Genomic DNA, 18701 nt, shown 5'->3' on the forward strand with positions numbered 1-18701 from the left:
TGCCCCCTGCAGAGGAAGAAGTATCTCAGCATCCAGAACCAAATAATGTTTGCAACACGACAATTAGCTGTGTTTCTTTCCTACAAGCGGTGGTCCAACCAGTCGTTGGGTTCAACACAAATTATTACTCGTCATTCACTTTCATTGTTTGTTCTCTTGAGTGCCTGCACAGACATTGCTACACACGCTGTGATGATATGTACCTGAGTACCTCAATGGCCCGTTTCCTAGACATATATTAAGCCTAAAGGGTTGAAAAGGACTAAAAGCGTTCTTAATGTAGATTACCCATTGAGCTTAATCTGTGTCTGGGAAACAGGCACCAAGAGCAGGGGCGCAACTTTTTTTTATGTTCCCCCCCTTCTAAAACCAAAGTTGCACCCCTGACCAAGAGTATACACTTTTGCAAATGGCACACTATGATTGACCAATATCTGAGAGATTTTCTGTGACACTTTATGTAATTGCTGTGTGCTAAGAGAAATGCCAAGGGAAATATTTTTGGGATGATTAGAAAAGTCTATATGGTATTCCTAGCCTCACAAGATACATTTAAACAAACACATGACATTTGTTTGGATTTAGAGCTTAATTTAGCAAATGTGGAAACTATATATACTTATCATATCCAATTTGGAATAGGAATATTGAAGGATAAACCCTTCATTTGAAGTACAAGATGCATAGTTGCGTAATTTAAAATAAATATAAAATATAAAACATGAAGCATTAAGAAATTAAATAACATATTGCATTATCTGTAAACATTGTGTTATTGTATGATAATAAAATAAATGCGCGCATGCATTATTTATCATGTACAAAACAAGGAGAGAGGGAGAGGCACTTTAGCGCTTAGGTTACTTCGATGCCCACATACAGCTGTCCTCAATGAGCAACGCATCAAGTTATGACAGGTCGCAATCACTCCAGATCAAGCCCATTAGCTTCTGCAACGCTTGTCGAAGAAAATATGTGTCCGTTGTCGGCGTCATCAGCTTCTACAATCGGTGGATTCGATTATGCTGAGCCGCGTGACACCGGTCTATGGCCCATGACGTGACCGGGCAACAGCGGTGAGGGAGGAGCACTATTCTCAAATCGAACAGTAATCTGTGAGGCTGTGATGCTGGGTCATGTTGTATACAAGGCAGCTTGGTGCATTGTCCAGAAACATAAAGCATCTCTTTTCCATACAATATAGACCTAGGCTATGTTTGCATTTTCGAACTAGTTTTCATTGGGAAGGCAGATCAAGTATTTTTTATCAAAAGCAATCACTTTTTGCACGTGAATCCTACTCATTACTCCCAAATGCTTAATTAAATTGTTTTTTTGAGACGATTTCACCCTGGCCCTTTTTTGTTCAGAACAACTGGAAACTCGGAAATCTAAGACTTCCGACTTCAGTGCGTTCAAGACAAATCGGAACTCGAGAAAAAACTCTGACGGGGGAAATCGTTTTAAAACGGTCATCCAACTTGGAATTCCAAGTCGGAAAATCTAGCATCTTTTTTTTCTAGAGCTCCCACTTTCTGGCCTGAAGATCACTGACATCATGATTTTACCTAATTCCGACTTCCGATCAACTTTCACGTTGCAAAACACTCCTGCACGGGAACCCGGGACAGATTAATCGAATCCCTTCAATGAATGGAAAGAGGTGGTGACTCAGAAATATAGCAGTTTTTTTAACACGGCGTAACCTGGGATCTGAGTTCACTGGTGAGTCAAAGATCTACGGTTGCAATGTGTGATAAAAAAAATATATTCATAATAATAAACGTGTGGAATATGTTTCAGGACATGTATGGGCCGCACACAGTGTTATGTTTTTGAATTATACTCGATGTAATGTGGTAAATATATTGGGCACCAGTTTCTGTCAAAGTGGGTTTGTAATTATTGCTAACTGGTTAGCTAGTCCAGTGTACAGTACACTAGCAAAGATGGTGGATAAATGAAGATGTCCCACTCTGGCCGTTTACCGTAGAAAAACGTGGTCAGTTCCGGTCATCTTAACAGGGCACCAATGCATTAAAGCAGCTAAGGTCTGGTCTGCTAGTTAATTGACAGTATATGAACCAGAAATAATTAAGCAGTGTGATGTCTCGCTTCCTCTTCCGTCTCTGGTGCTAACTACCGAGCCGATGTTGACTGGTTATGCCTTGATTAGCTAGCTAGCATGCTAACTGTTTGGTTTGACAGCTGGCCAACTAGCTAGCAAGTTTCAGTCACTACTCCACTTTCATTTTGGTCTGTGTGTCGTTTTCACAATTGACACTTATGCACATTTAAACCACTGTGCGCGGAACAGGGGACTGCACGTTTGTAGCCAAAACTCTCTTGTTAAAGGTGCAAGAATGTCAAACTTGGAATATCGAAAACCAAGCAAAAGCTTGTAAAAAATGACTTTCAACTATTAAGTTCATTGCAAGTCTCAGCCACCAGAGTCATATCCTAATTGTACTGTTGCTCGGGTTTAACACATTCAACAGCATGACACCACAATGGTACAGTGCTAATCAATGCTGCAATTCAGTTGCAGCCAGCAAGGTGGCCCAGACAGCTGATGCCGCAAAGCAGCTGCTAAAAAATGCATATCTTGAGATCTGAAATTCTCAGTTCAACTAGGTATTTTTGCCTTATGGCATGATTTCTGCAGTCATTATGTTTGCATGGAGAACACTTATCTGTTAAATCATAATAATTCCATACAATCTCTTTGGACATTTTTGTATTAATCATGTGTGCGTGCACTGACTGAATAGTCCACTGTGTTGTAGTTTACCCAAAATAAACAGTGTGTGCACTGTCAGAAGATTACAATTTAGGCTGGCTTCTATTTCATTCCAATTGTATATATAAAAACAAAACAAGTTTCAATTCATTGTTCAGAGATGATCAAAAGATCCATTCTATATTCACACACTAAGGTATGTCAATTATGCATAGGGTTGCAAAACAGAGGGTATATTACTGGAAACTTTAGAAGTTTACTAGTAAACTAAAGTACACTACATGACCAAAAGTATGTGGACACCAGCTCATCGAACGTCTCAAGAGGAGTTGGTCCCCTTTTTTCTGCTATAACAGCCTTCACTCTTCTTGGAAGGCTTTCCACTAGATGTTGGAACATTGCTGTGGGGACTTGCTTCCATTCAGCCACGAGCATTAGTGAGGTCGTTCACTGATGTTGGGCGATTATGCCTGGCTCGCAGTCGACGTTCCAATTCATCCCAAAGGCGTTCGATAGGGTTGAGGTCAGGGCTCTGTGCAGGCCAGTCAAGTTCTTCCACACCAATCTCGACAAACCATTCTGTATGGACCTCGCTTTGTGCTTGGGGGCATTGTCATGCTGAAATAGGAAAAGGCCTTTACCAAACTGTTGCCACAAAGTTGGAAGCACAGCATCGTCCAGAATGTCATTGTATGCTGTAGCGTTAAGATGTCCCTTCATTGGAACCAAGGGGCCTAGCCCGAACCATGAAAACAGCCCCAGACCATTATTCCTCCTCCACCAAACTTTACAGTTTTCACTGCATTCAGGCAGGTAGTGTTCTCCTGGCATCCGCCAAACCCAGATTAGTCCGTCGGAATGCCAGATGGTGAAGCGTGATTCATCACTGTAAAGAACGCTTTTCCACTGCTCCAGAGTTCAATGGTGATGAGCTTTACACCACTCCAGCCGACGCTTGGCATTGCGCATGGTGATTTTAGGCTTGTGTGCGGCTGCTCGACCATGGAAACTCATTTCATGAAGCCTCCGACAAACATTTATTGTGCTGACGTTGCTTCCAGAGGCAGTTTGGAACTCTGTAGTGAGTGTTGCAACTAGAGGTCGACCGATTATGATTTTTCAACGCCGATACCGATTATTGGAGGACCAAAAAAAGCCGATACCGATTAATCGGCCGATTTTTTTTTTATTTTATTTTATTTTTTTATTTGTAATAATGACAATACAACAATACTGAATGAACACTTATTTTAACTTAATATAATACATCAATAAAATCAATTTAGCCTCAAATAAATAATGAAACATGTTCAATTTGGTTTCAATAATGCAAGAACAAAGTGTTGGAGAAGAAAGTAAAAGTGCAATATGTGCCATGTAAGAAAGCTAACGTTTAAGTTCCTTGCTCAGAACATGAGAACATATGAAAGCTGGTGGTTCCTTTTAACATGAGTCTTCAATATTCCCAGGTAAGAAGTTTTAGGTTGTAGTAATTATAGGACTATTTCTCTCTATACGATTTGTATTTCATATACCTTTGACTATTGGATGTTCTTATAGACACTTTAGTATTGCCAGTGTAACAGTATAGCTTCCATCCCTCTCCTCGCCGCTACCTGGGCTCGAACCAGGAACACATCGACAACAGCCACCCTCGAAGCAGCGTTACCCATGCAGAGCAAGGGGAACAACTACTCCAAGTCTCAGAGCGAGTGACGTTTGAAACGCTATTAGCGCACACCCAGCTAACTAGCTAGCCATTTCACATCAGTTACACCAGCCTAATCTCTGGAGTTGATAGGCTTGAATTCATAAACAGCAGAGCTGCTGGCAAAACGCAGGAAAGGGCTGTTTGAATGAATGCTTACGAGCCTGCTGGTGCCCACCATCGCTCAGTCAGACTGCTCTATCAAATCATAGACTTAATTATAACATAATAACACACAGAAATATGAGCCTTAGGTCATTAATATGGTCGAATCCGGAAACTATCATCTCGAAAACAAAACATTTATTCTTTCAGTGAAATACGGAACTGTTCCGTATTTTATCTAACGGGTGGCATCCATCAGTCTAAATATTCCTGTTACATTGCACAACCTTCAATGTTATGTCATAATTACGTAGAATTCTGGCAAATTAGTTCGCAATGAGCCAGGCGGCCCAAACTGTTGCGTATACCCTGACTCTGCGTGCAATGAACACAAGAGAAGTGACACAATTTCACCTGGTTAATATTGCCTGCTAACCTGGATTTCTTTTAGCTAAATATGCAGGTTTAAAAATATATACTTCTGTGTATTGATTTTAAGAAAGGCATTGATGTTTATGGCTAGGTACACGTTGGAGCAACGACAGTCCTTTTTCGCGAATGCGCACTGCATCGATTATATGCAACGCAGGACACGCTAGATTAACTAGTAATATCATCAACCATGTGTAGTTATAACTAGTGATTATGATTGATTGATTGATTGATTGTTTTTTACAAGATAAGTTTAATGCTAGCTAGCAACTTACCTTGGCTTTTTACTGCATTCGCGTAACAGGCGGGCTCCTCGTGAGGGAGGTGGTTAGAGCGTTGGACTAGTTAACCGTAAGGTTGCAAGATTGAATCCCTGAGCTGACAAGGTAAAAATCTGTCATTCTGCCCCTGAACAAGGCAGTTAACCCACCGTTCCTAGGCCGTCATTGAAAATAAGAATGTGTTCTTAACTGACTTGCCTAGTTAAATAAAGGTGTAAAAAATGTTTTTTGCAAAATCGGCGTCCAAAATTACCGATTTCCAATTGTTATGAAAACTTGAAATCGGCCCTAATTAATCGGCCATTCCGATTAATCGGTTGACCTCTAGTTAGAACAGACCAAAAATGACTACAATTGCAATAGATTGCCATATATTACCTGTTAATGACCTAAATTACTATAGATTCCGGTAATTTTAGTAAATTGCTGGCAGCTTTGCAATCCTAACTCTATATGACAATAATCGTTGGAATGGTTGGAATGTCTGAATCTGGGAGAATCTGTCAGGATTCACAGGAATCAGTCAACTGGCAACCAGAGGTTACTGGCATCCCTTTCTCAGCTGCAACCTACAACTATTGTGTCCTTGAGCAAGGCAGGTCTTTACCCGCCCGGCCTAACCAGGTGCTGCCCTACAGCTGACCCTTTACTGCTCCCAGCAGTGTGGCGTGTCAGTGGGGCCAGTGCGGTCCGCTATGTACAGTGCATTCAGAAACTATTCAGACCCCTTTAAATAGTTTTTTCACCTCATCAATTTACACACAATACCCCATAATGACAAAGCAAAAAACGTTTTTTAGACATTTTTGCTAATTTATTACAAATAAAAGACTGAAATATTACATTTACATAAGTATTCAGACACTTTACTCAGTACTTTGCTGAAGCACCTTTGGCCGCGATTACAGCCTCGAGTCATCTTGGGTATGACGTTACAACCTTGGCACACCTGTATTTGGAGAGTTTCTCCCATTCTCTCTGCAGATCCTCTCAAGCTCTGTCAGGTTGGATGGGGAGCGTCGCTGCACAGCTATTTTCAGGTCTCACGAGAGATGTTAGATTGGGTTCAAGTTTGGGCTCTGGCTGGGCCACTCAAGGACTTTCAGAGATTTGTCCCGAAGCCACTCCTGCGTTGTCTTGGCTGTGTACTTTCGGTTGTTGTCCTGTTAGAAGGTGAACCTTCACCCCAGTCTGAGATCCTGAGTGCTCTGGAGCAGGTTTTCATGAAGGATCTCTCTGTACTTTGCTCCGTTCATATTTGCCTCAATCCCGACTAGTCTCCCAGTCCCTGCAGCTGAAAAAAATCCCCACAGCATGATGCTGCCACCACCATGCTTCACCGTAGGGATGGTGCCAGGTTTCCTCCAGAAGTGGCCAAAGAGTTCATTCTTGGTTTCATCAGACTGAGAGGCCTTTAACTGCCTTTTGGCAAACTCCAAGTGGGCTGTCATATGCCTTTTTACTGAGGAGTGGCTTCTGTCTGGCCATTCTACCACAAAGACCTGATTGGTGGAGTGCTGCAGAGATGGTTGTCCTTCTGGAAGGTTCTCCCATCTCCACAGAGGAACTCTGGCACTCTGTCAAACTAGGAAAAGAGACTCTTAATCTTAGACTTGAAACCACACAGCCACTCCACTGAATAGCAGGCTAATGATTGCTTTGCAATGCTTGCAGGTAACCACTGAATCCTTCCAAACCACTCATTGTTGAATTTGTGATTTCCTACTTGTTGTGTATTGTTTATGTCCAATGGCCCAGGAGCACCGATACATTTTATCTGTAATTTCTCATCATTATTATTTCTCTTCATATGACATGGATTAAAAAGGATTTGCCAGTAGATTGTCGACTTGATTCATGATGATGTCTGCTAGCTAAGATTTTGAAAGTGTGATGTTGACATGATCAGTCCAATCAAACCTACTGTAGATATAATGTGATTTGACATCATTCTATCTGTGGCCAATGACCTTGAGTCTTCTTGGATGGGCACTTCTAATGCAACTCTATGGTAGCACTTAAGGGGGTTGAATTTTCGAGCTCTACCCATAGTGTCCCCATTAGTGACAGAACACTGAGCCAATCAAGGCGCAACGCTCCGTATTTTACGCTGGTTTGCCCCACCACCACACAAAGCACTGAGCTAGGCTGAAACACCTGCATTTTGGAGCCTCCTTACGCTTCGAACACACCAACAGCGTCATTGCACAAAATAGTACACAGCATCATCTGAATATGTATGCAACAAAAGTTCAACATTCACCTTCTGCTACCATTTCTGTCAAGCCGTCTACGCATACAGTTTGACGCATACATTCGATAAATCCAACGTTTGCACCACTAGGCAAGCGCAGCGTTTCATTGGAAATTAATGTCATTCTGCTGTACCAAAATGCAATGACGCTGTTGGTGTGATCGAAGCGTTACTCAAGAAAACAAAAAAGAGACCATGTTTGTATGCGGCTTTATTAACTTAATGATATATATTTTTGACATTGTTTGCAAACTGATATGTGACATGTATTAATGCCAAAATAACATGCAAAACAGGCAAGCCTAAAAAAAGATTTTGTATTTTTTTTATGTGGGGCTCAAAACAGGTGAATGACGAGTCGCCACTAAGCACAATAGATGCATAATCTTATAATTTAGTCCTGTCATTTAAATATCTACAAGTAGACCAGCTATTGAAGCAGAGACACAAAATAAAGAAAGCATTTTTAGCGTATGAGTGAGAAAGTGGCCATATGCCCCACGCTCCTCTCAATTTACATCAACAACATAGCTCTGGCAGTAGGAAGCTCTCTCATCCATTTATATGCAGATGATACAGTATTATACTCAACTGGCCCCTTCCCGGATTTTGTGTTAAACACTACAACAAAGCTTTCTCTGCCCTAAACCTTGTTCTGAACACCTCCAAAACAAAGGTCATGTGGTTTGGTAAGAAGAATGCCGCTCTCCCCACAGGTGTGATTACTACCTCTGATGGTTTAGAGCTTGAGGTAGTCAAGCTCTAAAGTTTGAGTGTTTGGCGAGATGGTACACTGTCCTTCTCTCAGCACATATCAAAGCTGAAGACTAAATCTTTTTTAAAGATGTTTTAAATGTAAGCTTTATTTAACTAGGCAAGTCATTTAAGAACAAATTCTTATTTACAATGACATCCTACTGGGGAACAGTGGATTAACTGCCTTGTTCAGAACAACAGATTACCATGTCAGCTCGGGGATTTGACCCAGCAACCTTTCGGTTATTGGCCTAACGCTCTAACAAATAGGCTACCTGCCACCCCTTAAGTTAAATCTAGAACTGGTTTCCTCTATTTTAATCGCTCCTCTTTCACCCCAGCTGCCAAACTAACCCTGATTCAGATGACCATCCTACCCATGCTAGATTACGGAGACGTCATTTATAGATCGGCAGGTAAGAGTGCTTTCGAGCGGCTAGATGTTCTTTACCATTCGGACATCAGATTTGCCACCATTGCTCCTTATAGGACACATCACTGCACTCTACTTCTCTGTAAACTGGTCATCTCTGTATACCCTTCGCAAGACCCACTGGTTGATGCTCATTTATAAAACCCTCTTAGGCCTCATTCCCCCTATCTGAGATGTCTACTTCAGCCCTCATCCTCCACACATAACACCCATTCTGCCAGTCACATTCTGCTAAAAGTCCCCAAAGCACACACATCCCTGGGTTGCTCCTCTTTTCAGTTCACTGCAGCTAGCGACTGGATTGAGCTGCAACAAACACTCAAACACCAAAACACTCAAATTCAAAGACTCATTCAAGGACACTCTTACTGACAGTTGTGGCTGCTTTTCGTGATGTATTGTTGTCTACCTTCTTGCCCTTTGTGCTGCTGTCTGTGCCCAATAATGTTTGTACCATGTTTTGTTCTGCTGCCATATTGTGTTGCTACCATGTTGTTGTCATGTTGTGTTACTACCATGCTGTGTTGTCATGTGTTGCTACCATGCTATGTTGTCATCTTAGGCCTCTCTTTATGTAGTGTTGTCTCTCTTGTGTGATGTGTGTTTTGTCCTATATTTTTATTTAATTTATTTATATTTTTAATCCCAGCCCCCTTCCCGCATGAGGCCTTTTGGTAGGCCGTCATTGTAAATAAGAATTTGTTCTTAACTGACTTGCTTAGTTAAATAAAGGTTTATATATATGTGTGTGTATGAATGTATGCTATGTCCCTTCGGTTTCTATTCGTGGAATTCTCCGTCCACTGTCCAAGAAGCGCGCCCCCATCACCAGTCACGTGGTTGGTTAGGGTGCACCTACGTCACCAGAGTCAGATTTGTGAAGAATAAGCAGACAGGAGAACGAGCCCGAGGTGCGGCACTTTATATCGCATCGTCCTTTCATAAAAAGAGAACAGATAATCTGTTCAATATTTTAGAGACCCAATGCCAGGTCCCACCCAAGCACTGTCCCCAAATGGAGAGAATAACAACGACATCATCCCAACGGACGGATCCAACTGCATTCCTTACAGAAAAAATACAGTGCGAGGAGAGCGCGCCTACAGGTAAATCAGTGCAAATGCCGCATTTGGCGTGGCTTCATAGCAAGGCTTTGAGCAATAATAAGGTTGCTGCAAAACTCTGAACATTTGTTTCACGAGCATTGGATTTTTCCACGCCATCGGCTCGCTCCTTTTCAATTCTGTTACAACGTATCGGCTCGTGCATAACGTTGGATGTATTTCCTTCTTGGTGACTTTCTTGACCATGGCGTAAATTGTCTTGAGGAGGCCCCTGCAAGTTCACAATAATGCCAAAGCGAAATCGGTGACATTTAAACGTAAATAACACACATTGTCTGGCCAGTTGGAAATGGGACCGCTGTGGAAAAAAACTAGCAAGTTAGCTTGCTTCATTGTCAAATACAGTCACTGTCTTGACTGTAATGATAGCAATAGCTGCTAGAATATTATTGTTGGCCCTACGCTACCTAATCATGTGTTCTGGGAAAAGGGGCACCGTTACTGTTTTAGCTATTCCGTTTATTTTATGACATGGTTTTAAACCCAGGCTGTTCAAATTATAAACTCGTTTGTGTGGGTCAAGTAGAGCCAATGAGCGAACAAAGCTAGCAGTACATCCGCTTTGTTGACACGAGAACGGCTGTCCGATTTTCTGTCTCAGTGCACAATCAATGAAAGAGGATAGTTGGAAACCGAAATCTTGTCAGTTTTTGCCATTCATGTTTAGGGTTTAGCTGTTAGGATGTTGACTATGCGCTTGATGTAATTGTAGAATAACGTTAGCTGTTACCATATTTCTATCAAATGGAAATGCATTATCCGTCGCATTATAGCCAGCCCTCCGTATCAGTGACAAACGATTTAAACTCTTTAGCTGAATGTTTGCACTTAGAATGGTGGAGCGATAGATAGTGGTAGACATTTGGCTAAGCACCAGGCCCGTTATTTTTTCGGATACCCATTTGAGAATATAATATGTTGCAACAGCAATTCACGTCTTACATTTTGATATTATATGCTCCAGCCTGCCTCATCATTAGAATGAAAATATTCAAAATACCAAAGCTGTGAAAAACGTTATTTTTTTGCTGCACTTTACAAGGCTTTTGCATAATGTAGGCTACACATAAAGACCATTTTTGCATTTACTGTGAAGGGTGATCAACAGTTTCAAACATTTGTTGGCAGTCATCACTTTCATGTCACTTTGCTCTGTTGATGTTTCTGAAGATAACATATCAACTCTTCATTATGAAAATGGATGAGAAAAAAACAAACAAACTCAATCTGCTCCTCCTCATCACATATAGATGCTACACCATACACTCATCACATATAGATGTTGTGCTACACCCATTCTCAAACTCCTGTTATGAGTGTGTTTACAAGAGTCGATAGTCTGCATACATTTCAGCTAAATTGGGCATCCCGATCTTATAACCGCATTACTAACATGTTATTACATTACTGAACCTAACATGGGATATGCATGGAGATAAATTGTAATAGATGTTGTTAAGCAATTTACATTTACATTACATTTAAGTCATTTAGCAGACGCTCTTATCCAGAGCGACTTACAAATTGGTGCATTCACCTAATGACATCCAGTGGAACAGCCACTTTACAATAGTGCATCTAGATCTTTTAAGGGGGGGGGGCAGAAGGATTGCTTTATCCTATCCTAGGTATTCCTTGAAGAGGTGGGGTTTCAGGTGTCTCCGGAAGGTGGTGATTGACTCCGCTGTCCTGGCGTCGTGAGGGAGTTTGTTCCACCATTGGGGTGCCAGAGCAGCGAACAGTTTTGACTGGGCTGAGCGGGAACTGTACTTCCTCAGTGGTAGGGAGGCGAGCAGGCCAGAGGTGGATGAACGCAGTGCCCTTGTTTGGGTGTAGGGCCTGATCAGAGCCTGAAGGTACTGAGGTGCCGTTCCCCTCACAGCTCCGTAGGCAAGCACCATGGTCTTGTAGCGGATGCGAGCTTCAACTGGAAGCCAGTGGAGAGAGCGGAGGAGCGGGGTGACGTGAGAGAACTTGGGAAGGTTGAACACCAGACGGGCTGCGGCGTTCTGGATGAGTTGTAGGGGTTTAATGGCACAGGCAGGGAGCCCAGCCAACAGCGAGTTGCAGTAATCCAGACGGGAGATGACAAGTGCCTGGATTAGGACCTGCGCCGCTTCCTGTGTGAGGCAGGGTCGTACTCTGCGGATGTTGTAGAGCATGAACCTACAGGAACGGGCCACCGCCTTGATGTTGGTGGAGAACGACAGGGTGTTGTCCAGGATCACGCCAAGGTTCTTAGCGCTCTGGGAGGAGGACACAATGGAGTTGTCAACCGTGATGGCGAGATCATGGAACGGGCAGTCCTTCCCCGGGAGGAAGAGCAGCTCCGTCTTGTCGAGGTTCAGCTTGAGGTGGTGATCCGTCATCCACACTGATATGTCTGCCAGACATGCAGAGATGCGATTCGCCACCTGGTCATTTTGACAGTGGAAATTGGTTGGAATGAAAATCAGCATACACACTGATCTCACATAATTTGATTTGAGACCAGTGTGCTTTTATTTCGTTACTAGTAGCTCTGTTTATAGGCGGAGGTTTACTGGCTTGCTGTCGAGTTTCTCCTTGATGGTTTGTATTGATGTTATCTGCCTTGCGTCATCTTTGCTACCGCATCACTTTACATTTAATGTTAGTAGTTGAAAATTACATGGTGGCTTTTATCTGTTGGTCAACAATTGTGTGTACAGAACATGTTGGCTAACTATTCTGTAAAAGAGATTACAAAAAAATCCTTATTTTGAGATTGTTTTGGAGAAAGTGCCTTTTCTGTCTTTTGCAGTTGGGGAATGGCAGTCAACGTATATTCTACCTCAATAACCCAGGAGACTATGAGCAGGCATGACATCACTGCCTGGGTTAACGATCTTCTCGGTCTGAACTACACTAAAGTGGAGCAGCTCTCCTCAGGTAAGAATAATTACCCTGTTAACCTTGCCGCAAACTGTTCTTCCTTCCAGACCCAAGGACCTCATTATGGGCTCAGGATATAGGCCTAGCATAGAAAGGGAGATGCAGGATGAAAGGAAGAGAGATGCAGTATTGGAAGGGAGAGATATGTCCATGCTTTTCCTCTGTTCCACACTAAGCTTCTGCTAATGACCTGGTAATAGGTAAAGTAATGTGTATTGTCAAAGAAACCTGGTGTAAACCTAACCCTGCTCCTAACCTATCCTTGCTCTGACAGAGAAGACGGATAGTGCTATTAATACAACTAGTTTGCGCACTTGCTGTGGCTACCATGCCATGCTGCCCCAAGTAATCCAATCTCTGCTGAACCACACACAGTCCTGTAGCAAGGTGTGCTAATGGTACTATTTTGAGGTTATAGCTGCTTGTCACTTCCAGCGCTGTCAAGGCTGTTGTGTCTGGTCTGCCGTAGGTAGTGTTGTGTACAGGTTGGCTAATGTCAGTGCTGTGAAATATTTCGATCAAGCGTATGCCTGAAAAATATAATTTGTTCATTATCATTAGTTTCGAACCTGTATCAGAAGAGAAACAAATTGTAGTTTTGTGTCACATCTTCTGACGTGGTTTTGTTTTCATTCACTTGTAGGAGCGGCCTACTGCCAGTTCATGGATTTGCTCTTCCCTGGCTGCGTCAGTCTTAAGAAGGTTAAGTTCCAAGCTAAATTTGAGCATGAGTACATTCACAACTTCAAGCTGCTGCAGGCCTCCTTCAAGAGAATGAATGTGGACAAGGTGAGAGAATGAGGCTGAGTGAGTAGTGTTTTGACGGGACCTACTGTAGCTACTTATAACAGTTTACCATTAGATATGGCTTTTCTTTAGTTACTATGGCTAGCCCAGGCTATATTTGATTGAACAAACACACACTCACTTTGCTCCTAAAAAATATTTTTAAATGAATGTGTCATATCACGTGAAGTGCAGATTATAAAACGAGTACCCCAATATTTGGTTCTTGATCATTTCTTTCCACTTCTCTCTGAAGATTATTCCTGTGGAAAAGCTGGTGAAAGCTAGATTTCAGGACAACCTTGACTTCATCCAGTGGTTCAAGAGGTTCTTTGATGCCAACTACGACGGTAAAGATTACGACCCACTTCAGGCCAGACAGGGTCAGGATGCCATCCCCCCACCTGACCCCGGTGAGCAGATCTTCAACCTGCCAAAGAAGTCTCAACACCACGCAGCCAGCTCCCCCACTGCAGGTAAGAAGACCAGCCGCCTGAGGGGTATAATAGAAAGCAGGATCAATGAGTTAGCCAGTTTACTTGCCTAAATACTCTGAAATAACAGTTTATTTTTGAGAAAGATCAACTTGAAATGGGTATGGTCTAATTGACTTGACAACCAAAAAGAAAGTGTAGCTTTCTTATTAAACCAGAACATTTGTAGTTCATTCTGGTAAGTTAGCTCTCCAGGAGTTTTGAAATAGGTGATAGTGATGAGTAAGGTGGGGGGATGCCTGTAAGGAGGCTCTGTCCCCCTTTGGACTCAGGTGTTAAAAAATGCAAAAATCTCTAATTTCCATTTTTTGCAATCTCGAGCCTTAAATGATAACAAATATAGTAAAAAAAGAGTTTACATAGTGGCGCAGCAAGTCCACAAGGTAGTGCAGCGCCCATCTTATATTCTTTTGGAAGAACTCTGCATTGATTGTAGTATACCCCTCTGTAAAGCAGACATTGTTTACGTAGATTAGGAAACTGACTGACTAACCTATATTTGTGTTCAGGAGCCACCAAGGCGAGCGCAACAACGCCGAAACAAAACCCTTGCAGCCCCCATCCATCCTCCAGACCCTCTTCAGCCAAAAGAATCCCAGTTGCAACGACAACTCCGGCCAAAGGAGAGCGGGAACTGGAAGCACAGGTCACATTGCTCAATGACCAGGTAAAAAGCCACTACTACTGCATCATAACAATTTCATATATACAAGTTACTACAACAACGTCATTATAACTTAATATATCTAAGTTGGACTCACTGGTAAGATTTGTAAGAAAGATGTGTATTGTTTTTGGCAGAACCAAAATCATAAGTAATTACAAACTGCCTTGAATGATAATTCCATAATCCTGATTTTACAAGGATTAGATTACCAGAAACATGAAAAGGATCCGAGAAACAAGAAGTTGGGTATCAGAGGAGCAGCAGTGTATAACAGCAATAGTTTTATGATGGCGCACGTGACCATTTGGATTTGATTGACAATAGAAAAATCATTAATACTGCAAAAACAGTTTACACACAGACAAATTTGTTGTTTAAAGTCAAATAACAAGATATGAAAGGAATATCAATTTGTCTGTCTCGTTGTGTGCAGGTGAACACATTAAAACTTGCACTGGAGGGGGTGGAGAAGGAGAGGGATTTTTACTTTGGAAAGCTGCGGGAGGTGGAAGTGCTGGCACAGGAGCAAGGTCAGGAGAGCGCACAGTTCGTGGAGAGGCTAATGGAGATCCTGTACTCTGCAGACGAACAGGTCAATCGGCTGTTATTGGCTCTTCAGTGATTATTCATAGGAGTTTCCCAAAGAGGATTGGGTGTGGGTTGTTGTTGTGCAACATTTGTTTTAGATTCTAGAATGTTCGTACTAGATTGGACAGTAAATATTTTGATTCTTATTCTTTTCTAGGGAGATATTTTATTTGTAATCACAGGTCTTTGTTTGATTATTTGATAAATTGATTTAGGTTACCTAATGCTGTTAATTACTTGAAAAGATCTATGGCGGCTGTTGCCCTAACATTTTGCTATGACCGCTTGTGTCCCCTTAGGAAGGCGCAGGAGAGGGAGAGGACGTGGACCCAGGGGTCCATGAAGAGGAGGTTCCTGATGATCAGCAGGATGAGTACTGACTGCCATCCCTCCGTGTCCCCACCACCATGCCCTTTTATTTTGTGAGAACTTTGTTACAGGTTTTATTTTTTTGTTTCTTTTTATTACAATTTTTTCCTAATGGTTTGTTTCTTTTTTGTTCTCTTGAAGACTGAGCACATGAAGCAAACTCGTGAAAAGAAGCACGACTCTTTTTTAAATTTTATATATCCCTCAGTCGTTCTGCATTCTGTGTTTTGTTGACTGTCGGTGAAATGCAGAAAAGCTCAGACCATCACAGAAGTTTCCAAGGCCATTGAAAAAGGGTGAAAAAAATACGCCATTCAAAATTCTCTATTTGATGAAATTGTAATATGGAGTAGACAGTGTTTTTATCTGACAGCATGTGTTATGTTGCCAGCCTCGGTCGGTCCCATGATCCATCCATTATGTACGTTGTTTCAAAGTTGTTTATTTTAAGACTTGTACATATCAACCATATTAATCAGGAGAACGCAATAAGCAAAAGCCCTGAAGGGCCGGTAGTAGCTCCTATTTAACCTTCCTCCATATGTTGCAATGTCATTGGACTCTGGAATGGACAATCTATCCTTAGATTCTCACAATTCACACAATTACAAATTGAAATGCAAAAACAATATTTATTAAAAACTAAGGAGACTTGATATGGCCTCTACGCGATGGGAGGCAGTTCAGTCCATGGGAATCATTAATGAAAAGTAGTAGTAAGTTAGTTAGACAAATTATGACTAGTATGTGACTGTCTTCAGCATTTCAAAGAATTTTGATAATCAGTGCGTACTCAAAAATGCCTTATTTGGTGCTACAGTGACAGAAACAAGGTTGATTCATCAGTATGGCTTCATCATAAGGGAAAGGGAGCACATTTTAGTGTAGACTAGTATGATCACAAACATTTTTTTTTAAACTTCAAGAGCAACTAGCCACCGTCGTATTCAATGGAAGTCGGGTATATTTCAGATGTTTTCATATGACTTTTGAACCACAGGTCTTAGGGAAAGTTGTGAGTCAGTTCACTGAGTAATTTGACATACTATATTCCAAGTACGTATATTGTATACCCTTTCTTAATGTTGCATTTATTCTTATTGAACTCGGCAGTGCACCATAATACTTTAGTCGTATGTTGTGTAAATGAAAAGGAATGTAAACATGTACTGTTAATAATTATAAATAGATCATGTTTTTCTTCTGATGTCCCACTCATTATGCATTCCCCAAAATGTGTTGCATGTTTGCATTTTATTTGTGAATAACTTGACCTGCTTTTTACATATTTAATAAAAAACAACTATGTTAAGTGAGCTGTGTTTTGTATGTTTAACTTGCTATTTAAAACTGTTGAGATTTGGATGGATTTGCTGTAATAAAACCTTTCACCTTTTCAGTCAAAGGGAGTGTTTCATTACGTTGTCTTATCCATCAAATAACCAATCTTTACTTCCGCTCAACGTCGCCAGTCTACTAACCACTGGTCTTGGCAACCCATCTATACGCACTCCTGCGTCTCATCAGTCACACCTGGACTTCATTACTCCCTAATTACTTACCCTTTATATAGCACTCTTTTGTTATCAGTTACCAGGCAGCATTGGTTGTTTCCTTGTCAGACATTTCTCTACCACAAGTCGAGCCAGCACCCCAGCCCATCCAACAGTCTGCCCAAGTCAGCGATGCCTGTTTGTCCCTCCCGGACAAATATGACGGGTCTCCCTCCAAATGCTGTGACTTCCTACTCCAGTGCTCCCTCTATTTCACTCATCATCAGATGGGAGCCCCCACCACGGAGAGGTCTGAGGTTGCCACAGTTATTTCCCTGTTGACCGGACAGGCGTTGGAGTGGGCTACGGCCATCTGAGAGAGAGGAGAGGAGGAGCTGGGTTCCTATGAGGGGTTCATTGCTCTGTTCAGGGGGGTCTTCGACCATCCACCGGAGGGCAGAGAGGGGGGTGAGCTCCTACTCCAACTACGGCAGGATGGCCAGACCATGGCGGAGTATGCACTCACCTTTCGGACAGTGGCAGCATCCAGCGGATGGAATGAGCCGGTGCTCTGCACCCTATTCAGAAGAGGATTGTGCGAAGAGGTCCAGACGGAGTTGAGATGCTAATCTAACCTTGGACACACTCATCACGATGGCCATTCGTCTGGGTAACCTTTTTCGGGAGCGTTGGCAACTCCATCGCCTCTCTCCCTCCTTCGTTGACAGTCAGAGCTTGAACCCATGAAGGTAGGGGCCACACATCTCCCCGCGGCTGAGCGTCGCTGTCAGAGACAGTTAAGGCTCTGTCCCTATTACGACCGGGAGGGGCATCAGCTTCAACGCTGTCCGGTATGTCCCAAATCCACGAGAGCAGAGGGATGGCCCCGTGATCATCCGTCTCTATGTTAGGCATGAGCTTTCCATCACCTTTTTTAGTATTGATTTCACTCTTCTATTGTTTCTATAGCTCTAGTGGATTCCGGTGCCGCAGGGAATTTTATTAACCAGGCCCTTGTCTTCTCCCTGCACTTCACCTCATACCCATTCTCCACTCCGTTTCTGGTCCAAGTGTTGGATATGCGACCATTGGGATCCAGCACTATTACGCACGTCACAGCTCCACTCACCCTCACCGTTAGAAGCAAGCACCAGGAAAGCCTTTCCTTCCTCATCCCTTCAGCACCCGTGCACAAAGTCATCCTTGGCCTCCCGTGGCTCCAACTCCATAATCCCACCATCTCCTGGTCAGAGAGGAGGATTACTGCCTGGGGACCAGGATGTCAGAGGACCAGCTATCCCGCACCCTGTGGTTCCACGTCAGTGGAGGGACCTGTGAGTGTAGGCCAGCCCATCAATCGGTCCTCCCGTATTGTTGACCCCGTGTTTTGGGACATAGATGTGGACACCTGCCAGGCTCTGGAGAGGGATCCCGCTCCTGCCACCTGCCCTACGGAGTGCATCTACATTCCCATGGTGGTCAGAGATCGGTTGCTGACCTGGGCACACACGTCCCTCACCACTGGACACCCAGGTATCACCCGCACCAGTCAATCCCT

General features: G+C 42.7%; 1 protein-coding gene across 2 annotated transcripts; it reads left to right on the forward strand.

The window, feature by feature from the left end:
- Positions 1-1652: 1652 nt before the first annotated feature.
- On the forward strand, positions 1653-16962 carry LOC129824145 (microtubule-associated protein RP/EB family member 2-like). 2 transcript variants are annotated; one of them, XM_055883536.1, is made up of 7 exons: positions 1653-1725; positions 12616-12743; positions 13390-13535; positions 13789-14008; positions 14536-14693; positions 15127-15285; positions 15581-16962. In XM_055883536.1, the coding sequence occupies exons 2-7, from the start codon at positions 12623-12625 to the stop codon at positions 15659-15661; spliced, it is 885 nt and encodes a 294-aa protein (XP_055739511.1). In that variant the 5' UTR covers positions 1653-1725; positions 12616-12622; the 3' UTR covers positions 15662-16962. The 2 variants fall into 2 exon arrangements, with proteins under 2 accessions (XP_055739511.1, XP_055739510.1); XM_055883535.1 differs by lacking the exon at positions 1653-1725 and adding an exon at positions 9555-9815.
- The last annotated feature ends 1739 nt before the right edge of the window (positions 16963-18701 follow it).

Source organism: Salvelinus fontinalis, chromosome 26, assembly GCF_029448725.1.
Source record: "Salvelinus fontinalis isolate EN_2023a chromosome 26, ASM2944872v1, whole genome shotgun sequence".
Taxonomy (NCBI): Eukaryota; Metazoa; Chordata; class Actinopteri; order Salmoniformes; family Salmonidae; genus Salvelinus; species Salvelinus fontinalis.